The 24,041-nt window shown below is 38.4% G+C and overlaps 1 protein-coding gene across 1 annotated transcript in view; it reads left to right on the top strand.

Annotated features, from left to right (window-relative positions):
• GRIK1 (glutamate ionotropic receptor kainate type subunit 1) overlaps positions 1-24,041 on the top strand; it is a 115,603-nt gene that overhangs the window by 73,484 nt on the left and 18,078 nt on the right. The window contains exons 9-13 of the mRNA XM_007493093.3: positions 3,372-3,485; positions 5,636-5,839; positions 6,428-6,651; positions 11,982-12,100; positions 15,605-15,822. Of these exons, the coding sequence (XP_007493155.2) occupies positions 3,372-3,485; positions 5,636-5,839; positions 6,428-6,651; positions 11,982-12,100; positions 15,605-15,822 (879 nt within the window). The remainder of the gene's footprint in view (positions 1-3,371; positions 3,486-5,635; positions 5,840-6,427; positions 6,652-11,981; positions 12,101-15,604; positions 15,823-24,041) is intronic.

Below are 24,041 nucleotides of genomic sequence, written 5' to 3'. Positions count from 1 at the left end.
GACCAATGTGATCCCTGCCCTTTCTTTTTTCTTCTCTTATTGCTATAATTGCCAGCATTTCTAACATTATGTTAACTAAGATTGGTGATTTTTTAAAGTCAAAATCATGCATTTATTGGTGCCGGCCCTTGACCCTTGTTCTAGATACTTGAGTCCTGAGTGCTAGGGCCTAGATAGGCTTTTATTGGATCTTATAAGCATTAGAAGCTAAAGCAAACACTGGAGCAAAGAGCAGGCAGAAGGAATCGGGTTTTGCTGAGGCAGATAAGTGAGAAAGGGAAGAAGGTAGAGGAGAAGATTCATTGTCCTTCTTCTGGCCCTGGTAAATAGTAGGAAATGAAAGAAACTCATTGCTGTGCTGTAGATAGTCAGACAGAGAACTGAAGCTAACTGGGGCAGAGGATGGTACAATGAGGGAAAAAGAAAATGACTGAGGAAGCAAGAGCGCCATTTTCCAAACACACAGATTTATTCAACGATGCACACCAATCGCCCACGAAATCAGGTCTGGGCCCTTTGCTCAGCGTAGGGCAGACCCCAAACAGAGACAGACTTTTATACACTAAAGCAATGACTCAAACAAGGCCAGTTCATTAGAAGGGAACAATTTGGCATCAGGTCATCCAATTTCCAACTGGAGGAAAGATGGGGACTTTCCGAGTTGGGAGGGGAAGGATGGAAAAAGGCAAAATTCCCTGAATTCGGGGGGGGGGGGGTGCCTGTAAACACTGGAAGGAACAAAGACTAAATAAGTAATGGGTCAGCATCTGGCCAGCTTTCAGATAAGACATAGATTGTTTGAGGTATACAATTGCGAATGGAAAATTCACAGGCAGCTTTACAAGGAAATGATATCCCTGCATCACTCTTTGCACCTGACGGCTTTTCTAGGGAACCTAATCTAGGTCTCTGAACAGCAAGTGCAGCTGGTCCAGTTTCCAGCCATTCAGGGTGGGAACACAGTGTTGGGTTTTCTCCCGATTCCCACAAGTGACTCAAGTGTTCTCCTCATAGAGAATTTGGACGGTGCCAATAACTGAATAGAAAGGGAATAAACTAGGGCCAGAACTGAATCGCAAGATGGAGTCTGACCCAATCAATTCGACAATTAGCCTCTCACTCACTGCCTTAATTCCCTCATTTTCTCACAACAACGTGTTAGATCTGAAGTAAGGATGATACCATTACACATCTGGCCTCATCTGCACAATGAGAGTAAGAACAACAGCACATCTCCTGGGATTGTTGTCAGGATAAAAGGAAATATGGAAAGAAAGCTTTGAAGGGCTCCATAGATGCTATAGAAAAGCTTGACTGGGGCACCAGGAAGAAGAGAACCTTATTTGGTATAAATGTTCCATGGGAGCAGCTACTATACCAACACCTCCTGCATAGGGACCCCGAAGCTGTTTTTAAAAAGGGAAAAGGACATATTTGCACTAAAATATTTACATCAGCTCTTTGGGTGGCAGCAGAGAATTCAAGATTAAAGGAATACAAATATCTGGAAAATTGTGGAGAAACTCAAAATAGTGTCCCTTGTTTAGTACTGAATTGTCAAAGAACTCTACTCACTCTGCCACTGAACTAATCTCTTAATGTTGATGGGTGAATGATCATCTTTTAATCCACCAACGGTATTTCATTAGATTTGGGGTCCAGAAAAGACTTTAGAGTTTATAGAATTAAACAAACTATTTTACTAAAAACGAAAGCCAGAAAAAGTGATGTCTTTCCACAGTGCCGGAGAGCCAGGACTATGAACGTTATCTCCTATCATGGATCAAAGAACCAGGCTTAGAGCCAGGCAGACAACATGGTGGCATTTCTGAAAGGGCATTTTTTATTTATTAAAATAACTCTTTAGTTGGAAGACGGTGTTATGAAAGGATGGGAAGAAGGATGGGAAGACTTTTTTGGACCAGATGGGGATTTCAATCTAAAGTATTGAGAAAAACTGTAACTATTAATTAAAAGCAATTTAGGGGAATCAATCCAAGGAACAGACTCAGGCAGAAGGACTGGCATTATAGTTATTCCACCCCAAAACACCATCCCATACTAGTGTACTTTGTCACTTCTTTTTATGACATTCTGAAAGTCTTCTAGTTAGAGAATTGTTGTAGTAAATCAATTCTCAAATATTCAAATGCTGTTCTAAATAAAAGAATGTCTGATAATCACAAAAATGAAGTTTGGGATAGTATAGGGATTGGATGGGAGATTCAGCCTCAACTGGGGATTCTGTTCTCTGGGTCAACTTCCCTAAGCTATTCTTCTTTTTGGTTTCTTTCCTTTTTCTACATTAGAATCCACAAATTCTCTAAAAAGCCCCATATGATTTGACAAAGGCTATCTTTAGTAGAAAGTATATCACAATACTTCCATCTTGGGAGGGTGGAATGAAGGGCTCAAACAGAAGAGCATGACAGTATCTATAGATTGATTTTATCTGTCATTTTGAAATTGTGTATCTGCATCTGTAGGAATGCACGCTAATTCTTACAGGTAATGACTGTTCTAATATATTAGAATATAATCTAAACATTCTACTGGCCTAAGAGAAACAAGACAGCTCCTCAGGGCCTCACTATGTGAACGTAAAAGCCCTTACCCCTTATGGTTTCGAAGTTATATCCTTTGATTCTAAAATACTCCGTATATCTTACAATTTTGTAATACTCTATAGTTACTTTGTATTGACCTCCCCGTGTTAGTTAGCTGGCTGAGCCGTGCATCCTTCTCATCTCCTCTGAAATTTCATAGCCCCTCATGATTTCAGTACATCAGTTCTGCTTAGCTTACCACCAGCGCGGTAAGCTTGTCTCGCTAGTGCAGCAAAATTGTTCATGCTGGGAAAACTTCTCATACTGGGACGTTCACTTCTCCTTTTTGGTTATTTTTAGTTGAGAATATAAGGAGAGGTAAAACGTTTGGGTATACAAGGGAGTCACTCGTAATGCTCAAGGTCCTTGGTCTCATCTGTTGTCTTGATCAGAGTCTGGCTTTATTGTGAGATTGGCCCTCTCTCAGTAAACCTATTTCTTTTTGGCTTGGAGATCTTGTTTCCTCTATTGGCGCTTTTGATCAATAATTTTTGCCACAACTACCAGGCCATCGCTTAGTCTCTGAGGGAAAAGGTTTGTTTCAGAAACAGTGATATAGTAAAATCATTTAAACATAACAGCTTATGCCATTTTGATGTTATCTTGTTTAGAGTTTTGTAGTTCCTTCATGTCATATTCCTATCATTTTAGATGCTCCCACTGTGGTCGATCTGTTGCCATTGATTGTTACACATTCCTGGACTAGCATGAAATGGAATGCAGTGCATATAGCCAGCATCCACTGATTTTCTTTGTTCTGTGTAGATTGGAATTTGGAACTCCAACAGTGGTCTTAATATGACTGACAGCAATAAAGACAGGTCCACGAATATCACGGACTCACTGGCAAATCGAACACTCATAGTTACCACCATTCTGGTAAGTAGGATATATAAAAATCATGTCTTCATCTAATGTTATATGCCTACTTTCACATCAGAACCCCAAGAATTCTTCCATTTGCTTTGCTCTTAAAAAGCTCTTTATGGGGGGCAGCTGGGTGGCTCAGTGGATGGAGAGCCAGGCCTAGAGATGGGAGGTCCTGGGTTCAAATGTGGCCTCAGACACTTCCTAGCTGTGTGACCCTGGGCAAGTCACTTGACCCCCATGGCCTAGCCCTTACCACTCTTCTGCCTTAGAACACATTGGTTCTAAGGTGGAAGGCAAGGATTGTTTTTTTTTTTTTAAGCTCTTTATTTTTGTAGAATGGTGAGATTTTTTTTTCTAGAAATATGTTTTTGAATGGAAATATTTCCTTAATATTTTCCTGTCAATTCCTGAATTATTTAAGGGGAGGAAGGAGAAGGTTTAAGCTTTTCTAGAATTATTACTTTAGAATAAATTATTTTTTAAAAAGTCAACAATATATTTAATTACAAAATCTCATATTTTGATGTTTAGACTTTAAGTATCGTTGATTGTAAGTCATTCTGTATCCCTTCTCAGTTTCCTCACTGAATTTCGCACTGCCACTTCATTTCCACCTCTTGGCTTCCTTCAATCACAGTCTTTATGGGTGCTTTTATTGAAGAACTTATGTTGTAGGGATTCTCTCACGTCACGATAATTCAGTCCAATCCCACAAGCACATATTCTTTGCCTGCTATATTTAAGTTACTCTACCAGCAATCAAGACAAAAAAAAATTAGTGTCTGACTTCATGGAGTCTGCATTAAATGAGAAGAATTATATCAGAATATATATGTGAAATCCGACATATGCATTCACACATTGGACACATATGTTGGTGATACACATGTGGATCTCAAAAATGGAATCAAATGATTTCAGCTGAGCTGTCACGATAGATGTTGTACCTAGAGAAAGAAGCAAGCTTGTCCAGGGGAAGGAGGAGAGAGAGAGACCCTGAGACACCAGTGCAAGGAGCTGGGGAGGATTTTATCACTGTGAGTCATCTGGTAGTTTCCAAAGAATCCAACAAGTAATTATTAAGTTACTTTGTGCCTAGGCACTGGGCTACAAAGACAAAACAAACAAAAAAAGTCCCTGTCCCCATTTACTTGAAGTAATAAAAAGTAACCAGATGAGTATGTATGTATATATGTAGGTAGGTAGGTCCAGGTATAGACAGGTGGTACAGTGGATAGTGCCAGCCCTAGAATCAGAAAGATCTGAGTTCAAATTCTGTCTATGATACTTGCCAGCTATGTGACCCTGGGTGAGTCACTTAACCGTATTTGCCTCAGTTTCCTCATCTGTAAAATGAGCTGGCAAAAGAAGTGACAGACCATTCCAGCATCTTTGCCAAGAAAGCCCAAAATGGAATCACAAATAACCAGACACAACTGAAATTACTGAACAACAATGTATGTATGCATGCATGTATATGAGTGTAAATGTATACACATAGGAATGTACATACATTTGTGTGTGTGTATTCAGATGAAAACATCAGAAACTAGAAGAATGGGAGTCTCTTGTGGTCCCAACTCTGGGTACCCCTTTTCACTCTACCCCACCCCAAGTACTAATTCTGCCCTCGTCTGGGGTATGCTGGAATCCACTTGAACTAGCTCAGGAGATCCAACTATTAAATTTTCAATGTGAGAATTTATGCCTCAGAAACTTACAAACTCAGTAAGTCAAGCCTGATTTGTTGTTTTCATAGTCTAGATTTAATGATGCAAATTAAACTTGAAATTATCTGTGGTTTTTTCCCCCAAGATCTGGTTGTTAAATTGTATTAGCATCCCCTGAGCCCTCCCCTACTCTGAGATTCTCATTCACTACGAGAGTAGGTACTGCCCAGGCAAGCTAGAATCTGATACTTGCGCCTCCTCATGCCCAGGGAGCCAGACATCCCATCAGCCTCGAATGGGAAGACTGACCGAGGGTGAGTATATTCCATCACCAGCTCATCTTCCCATGTATTACTGATCATTTCCAAACCCAAGTGATGTTTATAGACAGATCTTGGATAAGTGAATCGTGTCTTCTTTGCAAATACCAAAATGCTACATAAATATCAGCAACTGTTATTCGTAACTAGTTTGTTTTGTTTCACATAGGAAGAGCCCTACGTGATGTTCAAGAAGTCTGACAAGCCTCTGTATGGAAATAACCGATTTGAAGGTTATTGCCTGGATTTGCTTAAAGAGTTGTCGAATATTCTGGGTTTCATTTATGATGTTAAACTAGTTCCTGATGGCAAATATGGAGCCCAGAATGACAAAGGAGAGTGGAATGGGATGGTCAAAGAACTTATAGATCATGTAAGGAAATCCAGAGATCACACATTCACGAAAACACGCTCCTAGGTTTTTTCAAACTTTAAAGTTCTACATAAATTCAGTCATTATTATTTATATGATAAAAAACTGGGAGAGACACAAAGGTTTAATTATTCCTTCAAATAATCCGTGTAATACCTAAAGGATAAAGGAATGCTAGTATTTGTAGCTACAAAATGACGTTTCATGAACAACTGAGCTTATGGTCGTTACTTGGAAATACATGGCGCATTTCTGTTATCTGCAGTTCTGTTATCTCTCCGTTATCGTGGCCATGGAAATTTTTTTAATGATGTCTAGCCCGAAATATTGATATCTGGCCACTAATAAGTTTGAATGTGTCTGTATATGAATGTAAACTTCTATTTTGGGGAATATGTGTGTATAATTGTCCACATTTCTGGGGAGGGGCTCTCTTAGAAGCCATTCTCATGATCAAGTTTCTATTTGAGAACTCGGAGGCACTGGAAGTAGGGCAGGAGGTTATTGCGTAGGAAAAATGATGAAAACCTCCCACCAGTTTCATATGTAATCATGTCTGAGAAATGACTTGGTGACTTCTTCTTCCAGAAGGCGGACCTGGCTGTTGCTCCTCTTACCATTACGTATGTGCGGGAGAAGGTCATTGACTTTTCCAAACCCTTCATGACGCTGGGGATTAGTATTTTATACAGGAAACCCAACGGCACGAATCCCGGTGTCTTCTCCTTCCTCAACCCTCTCTCTCCGGATATCTGGATGTATGTTCTCCTAGCCTGCCTCGGAGTCAGCTGTGTCCTGTTTGTGATTGCCAGGTAAGGCGAACAGAAAGAACCCGCCTAAACAAGATTAGGTGGTGCTAACAGTAGGTCTCCAGCCAAACACACGTTAGGAACCTAAAGGGGTAGCAGAGTCTCATCTCTAAATACGTGCCGATTTCTAACCCTAACCCTAACTTTATTAAATCAAGAAAAATTTGCCACCTGAAGCCATTGGGAAAGCGAAGGTTTCTATTCACTTACAGATAAGCTCTAGAGAAAGACCTTGTCAGCCCTTGTAATAGATCCTGTTTTATTCTGCTGCAGTTTCAGCTGAGTCCTAAAATATCTTAATAGCAATCATTGGGTGGCTAGCAACACGCTTTAGTCTTTTTGAAAAAAGCCTGTAGCAAAACTGGGGACATTTCGCTAAGAATTGTCTTTGGAAAATAGTGGCATAAATATAAATGTTTTAATATTTTAGCAATAATAACAAAAAATATTAGATCTAAATTGATTAAAGAAACTGCTGGAGGACAGCTGGGTAGCTCAGTGGATGGAGATCCAGGCCTAGAGACGGGAGGTCCTAGGTTTAAACGCTTCCCAGCTGTGTGACCCTGGGCAAGTCACTTAACCCCCATTGCCTAGCCCTTATCGCTCTTCTGCCTTGGAACCAATACACAGTATTGATTCCAAGTTGGAAGGTAAGGGTTTAAAAAGAAAAAAAGAAAATTGCTGGAAAATAAATAATTCCCTAAAATATGGCTAACCGTAAAGACATGAAATCTGTAGCCATCATCAAGGAATAATGTTTATTTTTGTTTTCCAGATTTTACCCTGTGCTTAAGGTCTCAGCGTTACACATTTTGGACGTTACAGGGATTTTTTTAGCTTGCAATAGAGCTGATTTTCCAGAAATATTTGATTCCACTTTAAAATATCATTATTTTGCGTTTCCATTGCAAAGAAATCTGATATCCTCATATAAAGGATTAAAAGTGCTCTTTTTTTGTTTTTCCCCTTTTCATCATTACAGTGCACTAAAAATTTTGTGTGAAATTTTAAAATAGATTTTCTAGTAGGAAAACTTCAAATTTTAAAAATAGAATTAATATTTCCCTGAAAGTATTGCATGTCATTAGATCATATATATTTGCATTTAATACTTGGCAAAATTATGAGAGAGACTGATGAAGGCCAATGCCAGGAAAGTTCTTAAAAACTTTAAGATCAGCTACACAATGGAACAAAATAAATTGTATTGAGTAATATAAAGTATATATAGTCCTTTAAGTTCTATATAGTTATGTAGTAGACTTATTTTCAATGAATTGTAGCATTGTACGTTGCAAATAAAAATATTGTCAAAGAAAGTTCAATTAAACTGGGAAAAATATTCATTGTCATAGTATCAGTTCTATGATAAATGGCTAAAATATATCAGATCTGCAGAACAGCTAGGAATTTGGGAGAGGAAAACTCTGTACTCTGTAGCTTATCTAAACATTTTAGAGACAGTGGCACTGTTGAGATCCAAATGGTCAAAACTTCCAATTAATTCGAATTCTCTTACTCAATAAATTTCTATTTGCATTCCATGTGAGTGGAGCATACACACATATCCAAAATAAAAGACATGACTCGAGAACAAAGTCCAACCAACACACGGAGTTCAAACTTAGTGGTGTTTTTTTAAGTTAGCAAATAGAAGATTGGCAATATTAATGCCGGCATACCTTGGAGAGAATATTTTCCCGGTACATAATAAGCAATTAATAAGTACTTATTGATTAATTCATTGAAACTAATTGTTCCCTCTTTAACCATCTCTTTCAGTCTAGTAAAAGCAAAGATAATTTTCACATTTAAGAGAAAGGCATTTGCATACTTAGTTCTGTCACCAGCAAATGAGTGTCTTTGGTTCAAAGGATACCAAAGACATCAAACTAGAACGTATCGTCGTGTTATTTCTTAATGCTCTAGAGTACAACTGAGGTGAAGCTTAATACCATTTTCTTCCATAGTTTGAAGACTCCCTCTAGCACTGTCTAGAGGCAAGTCACTCAAATTCTGTTTCCTTAGCTCTAAAATGGGAATCGTGGTCCTATTTCTCTCCAGTCTAATCTTCATTGTGTCATTGTAATGATCAAATGACACAATGGAATATTTTCCAAATCCTGAGACTATACAAATGGGTTTGTGATCTCATTGATTTGAATATTCCCTCCCATAACGTAGATTGCAACTTCTACATGCTAGTCCATCCCACGCAGTGGCTGCAGGGCCAGGAATGCTAAGGCTCATCAGCAGGGTGAAGGAGTAAGTCCAGAGCTCTGATAACGTAGAGCTGGTTTTTCCAACAGGATTTCAAGTCGTCATCAATGGAGAGTAAGGCTCCGTTTGGTGTTCATTATTTGTACTGAAAGGATTGAGGTGGATGATTCCTGATTCATCTAAGTTGTCTGCTGACAGGAAAAGGGAGAGAGAGAGAGAGAGAGAGAGAGAGAGAGAGAGAGAGAGAGAGAGAGAGAGAGAGAGAGACAGAGACAGAGACAGAGACAGAGACAGAGACAGAGAGACAGAGAGAGACAGAGAGACAGACAGAGAGACAGAGAGACAGAGACAGAGACAGAGACAGAGACAGAGAGAGACAGAGAGAAAGAGAGAGAGAGAGAGTAGAGACAGAGAGAGAGAGAGAGAGACAGAGAGAGAGACAGAGAGACACAGAGAGAAAGAGAGAGAGAGAGGAGAGACAGAGAGAGAGAGAGACAGAGAGAGAGAGAGGGAGGGAGGGAGGGAGGGGGGGAAGAAGGGAGGGAGGGAGAGAGGGAGGGAAGGAGGGAGGGAGAGAGAGAGAGCAGAGAGAGAGTCCCTCTGGCTACAGAAGTGCATGCCATGATCCCCTTGCTGAAACAGTATGAAAATGTATTGTCATGCCACTGTCCATTCACACTTTGTAGGAACATACTTTGTCATGCAATAGGTGGAAACTATGGCAAGTTGTAATGTATTATTCTGAGACAAGCTAGAAAACTCTTATTCCAATTCCTTTACCTATAACAAAAGGCTATACCGTATATTTCCTAAAAAGGGGGTCAGGAATTGAGATAATTAAAAGAACCGACTTGCTCCATTCTTGTGCGTAACCAGAAGCACCTTCTCCTCTGTACTTTATTATTCCCCTCAATCCTCGGTACCCTGAAGGTGTCCACAGTTCTCTTTTTTATGTGCTACCAAAGACTTTGAACACCAGACATGTTCTGCTAGGTTTCCATTTTATTTTATTTGTTTGACATTACTCCAATACACGGGCCACACCAACATGGAAAGATGGGCTCCACGTGGAAAAAGGCTTCTAAGAGGAGTTCTCCATTGGAAACTCTTTTGGGATCAAGTGCAAAATACATGCTAATGTCGATGTCAGGGGCACCTGCACTTGTTTTCTGGATTTCTTTTTTCAAAAGAATTAAAAAGAAGTCCTACCTCAAAGCAGCAGAGTAGAGAGATCTAGAAAGGAGCCCTGGTGGTCCCTTAGAATTACCCACCACCTCTCCCATGTTGTAAAGAAACGAGGGTCTAGAGAAATGGCGTCCGACCAAGTTCACACAGCTCGTTAGTTGCCAAAATGGATCAGAGCCCAGTTTCCCTGTTGCTAGGACAATCATGTTGGTAATAACAGAATAGGGATCATGCTTTACACCTAATGAAGCATGTTATGCATGTTGTCTCATCTGATCTTCATTGGACCATTATTAGCCCCATTGAGCATGTGAATAATCAGAAGCCGGACAGTCCAGTGAGTTCCTTAGTAATTGTCTGAGATGGGCCAGAACTTGGCTTCTCTAATGTCAGGTCCAATGTTCTGGCATCACACCATTGAATTGCCTCAACATTTGCTTTATCGCAATGCTTCATTACTCAACATACAACCACATTAAAGCCATTGTAAAAGACGGGCATGGAAAGCTCAAAGAATATCAAAATACGTTTCCTTTGAGAGGTTACTGGCAGGGTCAGTTAATGCCCCCAAAACATATTGAGGTCCGGTGAAGTCCAGGCCTGACTTACTCATCGTTTAGGCCACAATCAGATTTATGGTTTCTCCCTGAGCTCTCCAAAGGCAAAGACCCCAAAGCAGTCAGTTCTTTTCTTCAACCAGCATCTTTCCTGCTGTGGCATCTAGAATTTTAACAAATAAATCCTACAAAGAATAACGTCATTCGTGAATAGGGACCTGCAGGCTATTCATAAAGGGTCAGGGAATCACCCACAGCCTTTGCCCGGAAAGACACTCCTTGAGCCAGACTCTCCTTTCCTGGCAGCCCCAGTTGTTTGGATATTTTGAAAGAGGAGGTGAATATAGAGACCTCAACTCCTCCTCTTTTATCTCAAAGGGCTAGTCCTCAAGTGGGTGAATCCCTGCAGCTTCCCCAAGCTAGGGGAACTAGAAAGCCTTTCTTTGGTATATCAAATAATAGAATGACAGGGAGCAGCTGGGTGGCTCAGTGGATGGAGAGCCAGGCCTAGAGATGGGAGGTCCTGGGTTCAAATGTGGCCTCAGACACTTCCTAGCTGTGTGACCCTGAGCAAGTCACTTGACCCCCATTGCCTAGCCTTTACCGCTCTTCTGCCTTGGAACTAATACACAGTATTGATTCCAAGACGGAAGGTGAGAGTTTAAAAAAAATAATAGAATGTCAGCGATCTTGTGAAGACTGGCTTCTTCTAGCAATCTTCCCCTAGAAAAATATAAGTTGTCTCAATTACGTTTTCAATGACTTCTTCCCCTAGTGTAGATGGTCACCCCAAACCTAGATGAAGTGTTTAGCTAGGACAAAGAGGGCTCGTGTTTTCAGATGCCTTCGGGAGACTGTTCTCCTCCGGAGACAGAGCAGCGGGTCTCCAGTAGGCAGCCACTTGAGGCTCATTTGGTTGCTGCCTGATATTGGGAGGTGAAGGCGTTTGAGAAAATCCAATATTTCACATGGAAATATTTGTAATAAATAATATAATTCAACATTAACTTTCTCCAGTGGCTCATAAAGTGAATTCTAAATTGAATGTACTTCCTACAGCATCCTGGTCTCCACAACTCCCTAGGAAGAATAGGTGAATGGAATCAGGAATCCTTCACTTTAATTCATTCAGGTGTACAGCTGGGGACATGAATGAGAACTTGGCCATGAATCCATGAGACTCCGCCATCTTGGCCTTAAAATGGGCCATCAGGAAAACAGACGTAGACCAAAGCGAAGCTGCACTGTGGAAATGTTGCCTTCAACTCTGACACCATTTTCATCCCTAATCTTTGGCTCTTTCTGTCCTGTTCAGCAGCTTTGTTGGTATCCACGTGGACGTTCACAGCCTATTTCTGTTGCCTACCACAGGTTCACACCCTATGAGTGGTATAACCCCTACCCCTGCAACCCCGACTCAGACGTGGTGGAAAACAATTTTACTTTGCTAAACAGTTTCTGGTTTGGAGTTGGAGCTCTCATGCAGCAAGGTACATGGTTACCCATTATTTCTGCACACATCCCACAGTCTGCTCAGTCACTGCCATGTTGGTAAACTCCATCAGCTGTCCCTAGAACACTTCTGGTAAATGAAGACCCACACAAAAGCAGAGACAGACGATGGAACACGATGGACAAGAAACACTAGTAGAGCCGCCATGGCAGACTTGTAAAGGGTTCAGAGATGAGAAGTCAGAGGGTGAGGATCTTATAAGAGAGAGAAACTGGAAGGAGCAACTATCTAGAGGTTGTTTTCTTTCCCAAGGAATTGAGCTGCAAAGGGTTGGAAAGCTACAGGATAATGCCCTAAAGGATGGCAGAATGGAGACAGGATTCTGGGTAGATGAAGGAAACATGGGTGCGGTTGTAGGCTTCAGGGACATGAAAGCAGTCAGAGAGAAACTGAAGGTTAGAAGAGGTGAGAGTGGGGGCCATCTGTTAGAGAAGATGAAAAACGATGAGCTTAAAAGAGCTGGTCTTCAAGAGGAAAAAGACATTGGGCTAGTCAGCCTCTCTGAAACACATATTTGCAAATGCTTTTGGCTCAAAACTTTTAAGGAGAAATGCATATCAATGAACATTGCAATTCCAAATGTTTTAATAAAGAATACCAATTGTTCTGCATGCAATTAGGCATTGTTTATTTGGATGTTTCATAATTACAGACCCCAAACCTGATTTTCAAATAAATTCCGATTACAATCTTTTTAGTGCATTTAACTTGTTTTTAGGACATTTGTCTGCTGAGTTATTATTTTTAAAAAATCCGAGGTGGGATTTGAACATATGCCCAGGGAAGCCAATTTTACAAGAGCAGATAGGGATGTGCACAGGGCTGTGACTACACTGCGTACTGCACACCTCCAGCATAGTCCATCCATTTGGAGTTTATCAGCATCCATAGCAAACCTTGGGATGTGGTGCTTGCTAGTTACCACTACCTTGGGTACATGACAGTGAGCCCCAACCAGACTCTGCTAGTCTTTTAAGCTTGAAAGTACCTAAAAGAAGCCATGATTTCCACGTTCAAGTCTTGGAAGACGTGTTTCTGTGAGTGCATTTGTCACAACTTTTGAGGAGGAGGAATAAAAGCAGAATGGCAGTGAGCATCTCTCTCTACTGTTGGGTCTTCTTTGTCAACAGCTATTTGTTACTGGGCTGAACTGGAAGCCATTGGGGGGATTATTTTTTTAATTCAGTGATCAGACTTTCTCTTTTCTACTTAATATGAGCAAAGTCTGGATCAGGATTGGCTGTCATGTCTGCCCACAAAACTTCCGCAGTTGTTGTTTTTAACCCTGACTTATACTGGTGATATTCCACCTAATTATAGTTCTTTCCAAACATACTCGCCCACCAACGTTCTGAGCTCATGATTAATGGAAAACATATTAAAGTAAAACAGTGAGTGAGAGGGATAAGGAAAAGACCTGACGTCATTGGAATAGGGAACTCCTAGGCAAGGAAATTCCTCCTATATTGAAGTTTGGCACCTCCTGTCTAGGAACTCGAAGAGAACCCTGAGAAGTTAAATAACGTTTCCCAAGGTCACCCAGCCAGAGCGTATCAAAGGCCCAACTTGAACTTCCTGGCTCTGAGTCTAGCGCTCTCTCCACTAAACCATGGTTTCTCTTACAAGCAGATCAGTTAAAGACAAAAATGTGAAAATTCATGTGATGAGGAACAATGATTTGTAGAACCCAGGATCTTGTAGAAAGGTCGCGTTGAATCACTCAAGCCAACAGTTCTATTTCTCAATTATTCATCATATATATTTCTATTTCTCAATTAAGAATTTTTCCATTTCCAAAAGAATCTCATCTATAAACACAAAAATATGACGTTCCATATCATCTTACTCAGAACCAATTCCTTAGTGTGTTTCAGTAGCTTTTTACTCACCCACTGACCCATTTATTAACATATCTTTCTTACCAAAACTAAAATGAAAATTGATCAATGAATCACAGACATGGGTACGAAAAGTAGCACGAAAAATAAAACAGCCCTACAACATAACGATATGTCTAATAAATTATGTAGATGAGTCCTACAGTTATTACATGAAATAAACATTTTCCCATTATAACTAAGTAATGATCTAAAGCAACATCAGGCTGCCACTCAATTTTCAAGAAAAACAAATGGCCGGGGAGTGGGGGACGAGAGTAAAAAATTCTTATTTTAAGAAGTGCTTGATAACCTGTTCAATATCTGGATTAAATGACACCCCTGAATCTCAAAAACTAACAACTAAATGGGAATTGCTATTATGTTATTTATTTGTTTCATCCAAAGGAAATTGAAATGCAAAGATACTTGCTAATATGTAGAAAATGCATTTCCTAATTTAAAGTCTGAGAAGTCTGTTAACCCTGAGCTCTGATCAGTTTGCCAATGGCCTTGAGCATTCTTTGATCTTTATTTTTTTAAATAAACTCTTCCTTTCTGTCTTGGAAACAACCCTGGGTATTGGTGCCAAAGCAGAAGAATGGTCAGGGCTAAGTAATGGGAGTTAAATGACTTCCTGGGAAGTATCTGAAGCCATATTTTAACCACGACCTCCCATCTCTAGGTCTGGCCCTCAATCCACTGAGCCACCCAGCTGCCTCCCATATTCTTTGATCACTTTCTTTCTGGGTGAAATTGAAGTATAAAACATCTTTGCCTACATTTTTCTGGATTATTTTATTCTTTACATTTAAATTATAGCTATTTATCTCTAAAAGATCCAGTTAACTTAGTGGAAAATTCCGTCAAACCTAATTGTTCACGTAAAGCAGACTAAACATTTTTTATGATATTTTTGTTTTGTTTTGAATCACTTCTTGGGCTTGTTGTTACTGGGTCTAGTAAATGACGGTGCAGTGGTAACAGATCTGGGGGTGACTTCAAATGAATTCAAATTAAACCTTATCAACCTCAATCTATCTGTGAAGAGCAAAATTGTAACAGATTTTATGATTCCGATCTTTGACAGTTGGTCCTCTAAAACTATGATAGCTTGGTCTGACGTTATTATAAAGTCTATAAAATATGTGAATCTCCACAAAATCCCCCAAATGTTTTCCATCTTTATAAATTAATAGTCAATATTTTAATATTGTACATACACAGAAAACCCTAGAAGGGATGCTTTTAAAAATCACTGTAAAAAATAATATACATTTTAATGAAATTGGAAAAGATTAAGGCCTTAAACAAGAATGAATCTTTAGAAAACATTTAGAAATCTTTGGATTTTTTTAGAGGATTTCAGTGTAAATGACTGTTTGATGCCATCAATACAGGTGTGTAGAAAGAATAAAGATAATTGAAGCTTCTCTATCTAGGTGATATATTATTACCTTCCACTTAAAAACATGGCAGCAAGACTTTACTAAATTCAATATTTCAAGATGCAAGGAAAGTATTATTTCCCAACAATAATGTACAATGTATTTGCATTTCTTTTGACTTCACTTAATCTTCTTACTTTGATGATATTGTAACAGGCTCAGAGCTAATGCCCAAAGCTCTTTCTACAAGAATAGTAGGAGGAATTTGGTGGTTTTTCACCTTAATCATCATTTCATCCTACACTGCAAATCTGGCTGCCTTCTTAACAGTAGAGAGAATGGAATCTCCCATAGATTCAGCAGATGATTTGGCAAAACAAACAAAGATAGAATATGGGGCAGTGCGAGATGGATCAACAATGACCTTCTTTAAGGTAAGACTATGATAAAGTGCTTTCTATGTGTTCCCCTCCCAAAAACAGGAATGAGGAACATACCCCTCAAAAAACAAACAAACCATTATATATGTTCTTAATGAGGTAATTCTGCTATTCTAAATTATTTTTATTCTCTTTACCAGTCTTTAGTTGTGACCCAGAGGTTAGAACTCTTAAGTGAATTCCTCATCAGAATGATACTGATTTTCTAATTGTAATATTACCCTAATGATTCTACATATACCTACATTTTGCTTCATTTTTCTTCATGTTGTTTTATCTGGGATCTTTTCTAGGTATTTGCTACTACGTAGGGGAGAAATACAGGCTCCTCCCTAACATTTCTTAATAATATCTTTTCCAAACATATGAAATCAATTGTATTGACAACTGGTTAATGTTGGACAATAGCCAAGAACACAATAGATCTTGAACACCAGACTGCCTTTCTGGGCTGGTGGAGGAAGGGCAGTGTTTTAGGAGAGATGCAGAGCATGAAGAAGAGATCATATTGCACTTTTGTTGGTCGGATTCCTTCTCCTGTGTAGTGAGTTGATGTCAGAGAGTGGAAGAATACACATAGACCATCCACAGGCTTCTCTAGGCTGGCTTTAGGTGGCATTAGTGTGATTCTAGAGTTGGGGTTCATTTCTAACCTTTATTCCTAAACATAAACTAACCAGGGTATGAGTCCAAAACCATGGAGTAGCCAGCAGTTCAGTCACTACGTACAGAAACTTCCAAAAGGACAATAGTGACTAAGTACCTCAGCATTCTATTAAAATTCAACCACAAAAGACCCAAACCAGGTTAGGAATTTGAAGAGGGTAAGCCAGGAGAACAATAAATTGACTTTTCCTTAAAATATACCACTTTAGAAACACCAAAAACTTCTAAAACCTCAGATGAGCTATGAAAGCAGGAAAGGGGCAAAAAAAGAGGGAAGCTAAGGCCAGATAACTCCCTGAGGGGTGAACACAAAGTACAAAGTCAATATATAGATTAGAAAAACGAGCAAACAACCCCCAAAAAATCTGTTCATAAAAAGCTACTATGGGGTCAGAGAAGCTCAAGACACAAACACAGATGACAACGGTTTGAAAACATCAATAAGCAAAGCCTTAAAGGAATAAAAAAGCAAATTAGACAAAAATCCAACAAAAATGCCTACAAACGTTAAAGAAATATTTTACAAGATTAAAAAATAAGTACAGAATAAATTGGGAAAAGAAATTAAAGCTATGCAGAAAAGGAAAGAGAATTTGATAAAAGCAGTACAGAAAATACTGAAAATAACTCCTTAAAACAAGAATTACTCAAAGGGTAAAATGAGATACAATAATAACTACATAAAAATTATTATTGGCCCACTGGAAGTTCATGATTCTATGAAACATAAGGAAACAGTAACACAAAGTCAAAAGATGGGGGGGGGGAGCAAAATGTGAACTATCACATAGAAAAAAAAGAGTTGAGCAGGAAAAAAGTACTCATTGGATGACCTGAAAGCCTTGAACAAAGAGACTGGACATCATAGAAATCAAAGAAACTTTAAGCAACTGCCCAAATATCTTAGAACTAGAGGGCAAAGTAGAAATTGAAAGAATGAATCAGTCATCTTCTGAAAGAAATAGCAGAAAGAAAGAAATAGAAATTTCATAGCCAAAATTCAGAATTCTCAAGTCAAGGAGAAAATTCTGTAAGCAGACAAAAAGAAAGGAGAAACATTTAGGATCCCACAAAATTCAGTGATTACCACTTTGAAGGAACAGAGGGCTTGAAACATGATATTGCAGAAAGCATCACAACCAAGAATAACCTATCCAACAAAAATTGAGTTAATATTATAGGGGAGAAAATGGATCTTTCATGAAGTAGATTGATTTCAAGCATTCCTGATGAAAAACCCAGAGCTAATTTTTTTTTAATTTGATATTTAAACACAAGACTCAAGAGAAGCATAAAAATGTAAACATAACTGAGAAACCATATAAACATGGTTTAACTGTCTACATTCCTATATGGGAAGATGACACATTTAACCCCTTAGAACTTTTTTACCCCTAGGGCTGTTACAAGGAGTCTACTTAGGTGGGGGTATGAGTATAATATTATTATGTGGGGATGACCTCAAAAGATAAATAGAAGGGTGACAAAAAGACTCACTGGGTGAGTGGGAAGGGAGGGAAATAATAAAATAGAGAAAATTATTTTACATATATTGGGTAGATAAGTAAGAATTTATATAATGGAGGAGAAAATTATGTGAGGCAAGCAATATTTGAAATTCATTCTTATCTGAACTGGTTGAAGCAGGGAAGACTTTACATACACAAACAGCTGAGTACATAAGTTCTTCTTACCCAGCAGGAAAATAGTAGTGAATGGGTTAAGAGAAAAAAGGGAAAGGATAAGAATGGGAAAGTAGATAAAGGAAAATAGTGGTAAGAAGTAAAACAGAATCTTACAGGACCAAAAAAAAAAAGCAGAAGGACAAGTAGAATAAGATGGAGAAAAAAAGAGTTAGCAGTCATAACTATGAATATGATGGGATGAACTCATTGGAAACCAAAGAGTATAGCAGAATGGATTGGAAACTAAAGTCCATCAGCATATTGCTTACAAGAAATGCAACTGAAACATAAAAGATATTTTTCATATGAGACCTCTATTTGAAAAACTGCCTAAACAAATTTATCCTCAACTTACTGCTTTTCTTTTAATCTTGGTTACATTCATGTTATTTGTACAAAAACCCTTTTTAATTTAATGTATTCAAAATTATCCATTTCACAATCTCATAATGCTTTCTATTTCCCTTAATTTGAAAGTTCTTCCCATATCCATAAATCCGACAGGTGATATATTCCCTGTTCTTCTGTTTTTACTTATATATCCCTTTATGCCTAGGTCATGTGTCTATTTTGATCTTCTCTTGGTAAATGGCATAAAATAATCTATATCTAGTTTCTACCAGACTTTTTTTTCATTTTCCCAACAATTTTTGCCAAATAGTGAATCCTTAGCCCCCAAACTTGGACCTTTACTTTAATTTACTATAATCCTTTACAAGTGTTTGTTGTATGTCTGTTCTGTTTCACTGATCTACTTTTCTAGACAGTACCAGATAGTTTTGATAATTACTGTTTTATAATATAGTATAAAATCTGGAACTGCGAGACCTCCTTCCTTTACATTTTTTTTCATTAATTTCTTTGATAAGAATATGAGTCATTCCCCAATTGACAAATGGTCAAAAGATATGAGCAGACAGTTTTTGGGATCAAGAAATCAAAACTATATGTAACTGTACCAAAAATGTTCAAAATCATTATGATTAGAGAAATGCAAACCGAAATAACTCAGATATCATTTCAAACTGTCAGATTGACTAAAATGATAAAAGGACAAAATAATAAAAGTTGGAGGGGATGTGGAGAAATGAGGGCACTAATACACTGTTGTTGGAACTGTGAGAGTAATCTGGAATTTTGCTCAGACTTATAAAACCATGTATACCTTTTGACCCCACAGTAACAGTATTAGGTTTATTTCCTAAGATGATGAAGGAAAATGGAAAAGAACCTACATGTTCACATATAGATAGATAGATATAGATATAGATATAGATATAGATATAGATATATGCCATTTTCTCAGTCTTTTGACTTTGTTTTTAAATTTCTTGATGTCTCATATAGTCCTTACCTTCTATTTGATCAGATCAAGGAGTTGTTTCTTGAGTAATATTTTATGCCTCTATCCATGCTGTTATTTCTATTTCTGTATTTTTTCATAATTCTCATTTCTCTTCTCATTTTTCTTCAACTATTCTCATTTGGTTTCTAAAATCTTTTTTTTAAACCCTTACCTTCTAACTTATAATCAGTATTATGTTCTAAGGCAGAAGAGTGATAAAGACTAGGCAATTGGGAGTAAGTGACTTAAGTCCAGGGTCACACAGCTAAAAAGTGTCTGAGGCTAGATTTGAATTTAGGACCTCCTGTCTCTAGACCTGGCCTTCAATCCACTGAGTTACTGAGTTACCCAGCTTCCCCCTCTAAAAATCATTTTAAGTTCTTTTTTTTTTAATTCTTTATTTCCTCTAGAAATTATGGTGGTATTTCCCCCCCCACACACACACACACACCTTCATTTTTCTTTGAAAATTTACTTGTAGAAGTTTGTCATTTTGTTGTTTTGTTTATTTGTTTTTTTTTTGTCATTCTCCTGTTTTGTGTCTTGAGCTTCCCTTTCACCATAACTCTTTATGGTAGGACTATTTTTTGTTTGTTTACTCATTCTTCCAGCCTAATTCCTAACTCGATTTTAGATTAAACCCTCCGAGTTTGAACCTAAGTTTTTCTGACTCCACATGTAGGATTTTAGACCTCTATGCACTTCTGGAAGGACTATCTGGACTGGATTTTTGTCTTCTTCAGTTCTGCTGCTAGTTTCTTGAGTTAATTGAGTTGTTTCAAATCTCAGGGATAACTCAGGATACAGACCTGGAAGCTCCCAAAGTACTGTGATCTGGAGCAAAGTCTGCCTTCTTTGTCTGAGTTCTACATGTTCCTGACCCATGTTTGGGTCTGTCATCTTGTCTGTTACTGGAACTAGTAGTATATTTCTACAAGACTCAGTCTGCTGGGAAGTATAACAGGTTCAAAGCCATCCTTTGACTCCTCGCTGGTTTTCACTCTAGATTATAGGCTAAAATGGAGTCCCTGCTCTGTTCCTGGCATCAAAACTACACAGCTATTTGCTTATAACCTAGTTCCTCACTTAGGATATAATATGGGCCCCAAATCACAAACACAAGTCCTCTCTGATACCTCCTAATTAAAGTTTCTCTCTCCCTTTGCTTGAACTGGGCTAAAAATGACTCACTGTGATTGTTGTTTGTTTGTTTTTATTTCGTGATTCATGATTCAGTTTGAAGGACTTTCTACATCTTTGTGGAGGAGGTAGGGTAAGGAACTAGGCTGTACTTTTTCCTGCTACTCCACCATCTTGATTTTATCTCCCAAAGGTGGTCCTTGTTAAAAGATAAAGGGCACAGGGGGAAAGCCTGATTGGAAATATTGCTATTGACTAAATTCTCTTATTTTGTGCATATCAGAATATCAAGAAAAAATTCCCTTGCAAAATATCAAAAGGACTAATAACAAGGAATCAAACTAGTATTAATAGATGCCTATGTGACAAGTGTGATCTAATAAATAATATTTAGGGTTTGCAACCATTTTCTATTCATAATTTCATTTGATCTTTGCAACACTTCTATAAGTGCTATAGTTTTTTTTTTTTGTTGTTGTTGTTCTCTATATTACAGATAAAGAAATTGAGCCTAAGAGGGGTTAAATCACATGCTCAGAGCCCATGCACAACTAGTAAGAGCCTGAAGCTAGGATTTGAACAAAACTTTTTCTTTCTTTCTTTTTTAAATTTTATTTAGTCAATTTAGAACATTATTCCTTGGTTACAAGAATCATATTCTTTCCCTCCCTCCCCTCCATCCACCCCTTCCTGTAGCTGATGCGCAATTCCACTGGGTGTTACTTGTGTCCTCGATCAGAACCTATTTCCATGTTGTTGGTGTTTGCACCAGGATGTTCATTTAGCGTCTCCATCACCAGCCATATCCCCTCGACCCATGTGATCAAGCAGGTGTTTTTCTTCTGGGTTTCTACTCCTACAGTTTTTCCTCTGAATGTGGATAGTGTTCTTTCTCGTAGATCCCTCCGAATTTGAACCTAAGTTTTTCTGACTCCAAATGTAGGATTATATCCATTTCACAGAGCTACCTATGTTTCCTTATTTGCAAAATGAGAGGGCTGTACTAGATCAAATGACAGCCACTCTAATTTTTGGCTTATCCAGAGAATTTATTTGTTGCTTAAAAGAATGGTAAAAGGTACTTAAGGAGGAAAAAAAAAGGTGACTTTACTTCTTTGTCAAGAGATTGGAGGATGGGAGAATATGACCCTCTAAATGAAGGGAAGAAAGTCTATAGAACTTTTTAAATTATATAATACATTTGAGATTCTTTGCCTAGAAGGTTTTAGTTTCCTGTGATTCAAAGAATGATGATAAGGGATGAAAAGAAAGAAGAGACAGAATTAGTCACAGAAAGAAGATATAAATTTTGTGATTGGCTAAATAATGCAGAAGTATATAAGAAGGTATGTTACAATCATAGGAAATGTATCCAGGAAACAATGGAGAGACTCAAGAAATCTCCCAGGCTAAATAACAAATATTCACTGCTAGTGATTTAGATGCAATCAAATGTAATGTTTAAATTGAGGTTTTTATACTAAATGTGAGAGTTCTAAAATAATATTGTGGTTGCCAATTTTAAAATATTATAGCTTAAGTTAAAATGACTTTTAGCAACTTTTATTTACAAAGAAGTGGAAAGAGTGAAAGTGTAAAATGTAGATAAAGAGACAGATTCCTAACAAGCCTACCAGCCCTTCTCTGGTGAAGTTCCTATCTCCATGTGGATTTCCTAGTAATCCTCAGCCAGAAATCCACCAATGCAGCCTCCTACAAAGCCAAGGCAGGAAATGCTAAAGCCCCCGAGGAGGGGCAGGACTGGGGCCAGGGTTCCACAGGTAAGGAATGGGGAAAAGAATAGAGGAATAACAAAGGTGGAAATTATAGGGACCTTGTCTGTAGGTAAGGACAAGGGAAAAGATAAGAATCAAAATATAACAAACCCAGTGTGGAGTTGGAAGGGTTTTGCTCACTGATGGCAGACAAATGTGGCAGCTAACAACTTTTAAAATTACAAATCACAAAAAATGAAGGCATTCCATCGAGACAGGTCCTTGGGAAAGTGCAACAAGGATGGTGGATATGACACCTGGTGCAGGATAAGGATTCCAGGAACTAGGGTGAGAGAATATTTTCGAACAATGTAGGTAGCCACTGGGGGTAAGATTATGACTCAAACACCATCTGAGGTTCATGGAATGGTCAGCAGCAGCATGTCTTTGCCAGCAATAGACATGTATTACTATGAGAGGCCTAAAGAAGGGGAGGGAGAGGGCAGTTGGGCTCACTCTCAGACAGATTTTGAGTTTCAACCTCTTGACAGAGGGCACTCAGATCTATATCTAGATGAGCTCCAAGTTATCAACCTTTGACAAGGAATCTCAGCCACTCACCCAGCAAGCTGATGCAGGATCCAGCAGAAAAGTCTCCTTCAAGCCAGGAAAGGAATCTCTGGAACCAATCTCTCCAAACGCCAGGAAGGGAATGCATGCTACACCATGCTGGTCTCTTCTTGTATGCTTTTTTTTCCAGGTCACTTCCTGTTACTTCCTGTCCCTCCCTCTTCTTCACAAAAACCAAGGGCAGTCTTTCAATTTGCCAAGCACTGTCCAAGGTGGGGGGGCAGGCAGTGACTTTTGGAGGTGTGAGCTTACTCTAGTAAGTGACTTGTGAACTCTCCTACTTATTGGTAAGTAGGGGTACTTTAAGTTCTTGATTTCGTTAGCTAAAAATAGATAAGGGGAGAGAGTTAATCCTATCTTCACACCAAGGACACCACCAACCAAAATATGTCCTTAAGGATTATTCTCTTTTTCATGTTCAGTGGTCAAGTAAGCCTAATAGTCTTCTTGCTACTTCTTATATATGATACTCAATCTCCTATCACAACAGTTCTGCATTAACTATCCTTCATACCAAGAAAGCACTCTATCTTTAAATCTACCTTCTGGAATCCTTTGTTTCTTTTATGATTTAGTTCAACCGCTATCTTCTACAGATAAACATTCTAAGCCTTTCCTAATCCCCCAGATCCTAGTGTTATCCCTCTCAAAATTATCTTATATTCACTTTATATATACTTTCTGTATACGTAGTTGTATACATGTTCTCTCCTCTAATAGAATGTAAGCTCTTTAACATCAGGGACTATTTCCTTTGGATTTTATATCCCCAAGGACAATAATTCAACATGTAAAAAGTGCTTAATTTATGCTTGTCGATTCATTCATCAAAGGAAAATATCAGTGGATAGGTCCAAGAATTCATGGTACATAATATAAAAGAAATGATAAAAAATTTGTTGGTTTCACTCATTGTCAGAGTATGGGAAATAAAAATAAATATCTAAATACAAGGGGGTATAAATAAACCTAGGAAATGTTTTAATATAATTTTGTCAACTCAGCTGATTGCTAAGAACCAACCAACTAAGT

Source organism: Monodelphis domestica, chromosome 4 (assembly GCF_027887165.1).
Source record: "Monodelphis domestica isolate mMonDom1 chromosome 4, mMonDom1.pri, whole genome shotgun sequence".
NCBI classification, from domain to species: Eukaryota; Metazoa; Chordata; class Mammalia; order Didelphimorphia; family Didelphidae; genus Monodelphis; species Monodelphis domestica.
Note: the sequence above shows the minus strand (reverse complement) of the source record. Positions and strands in the feature narration are given on the sequence as shown.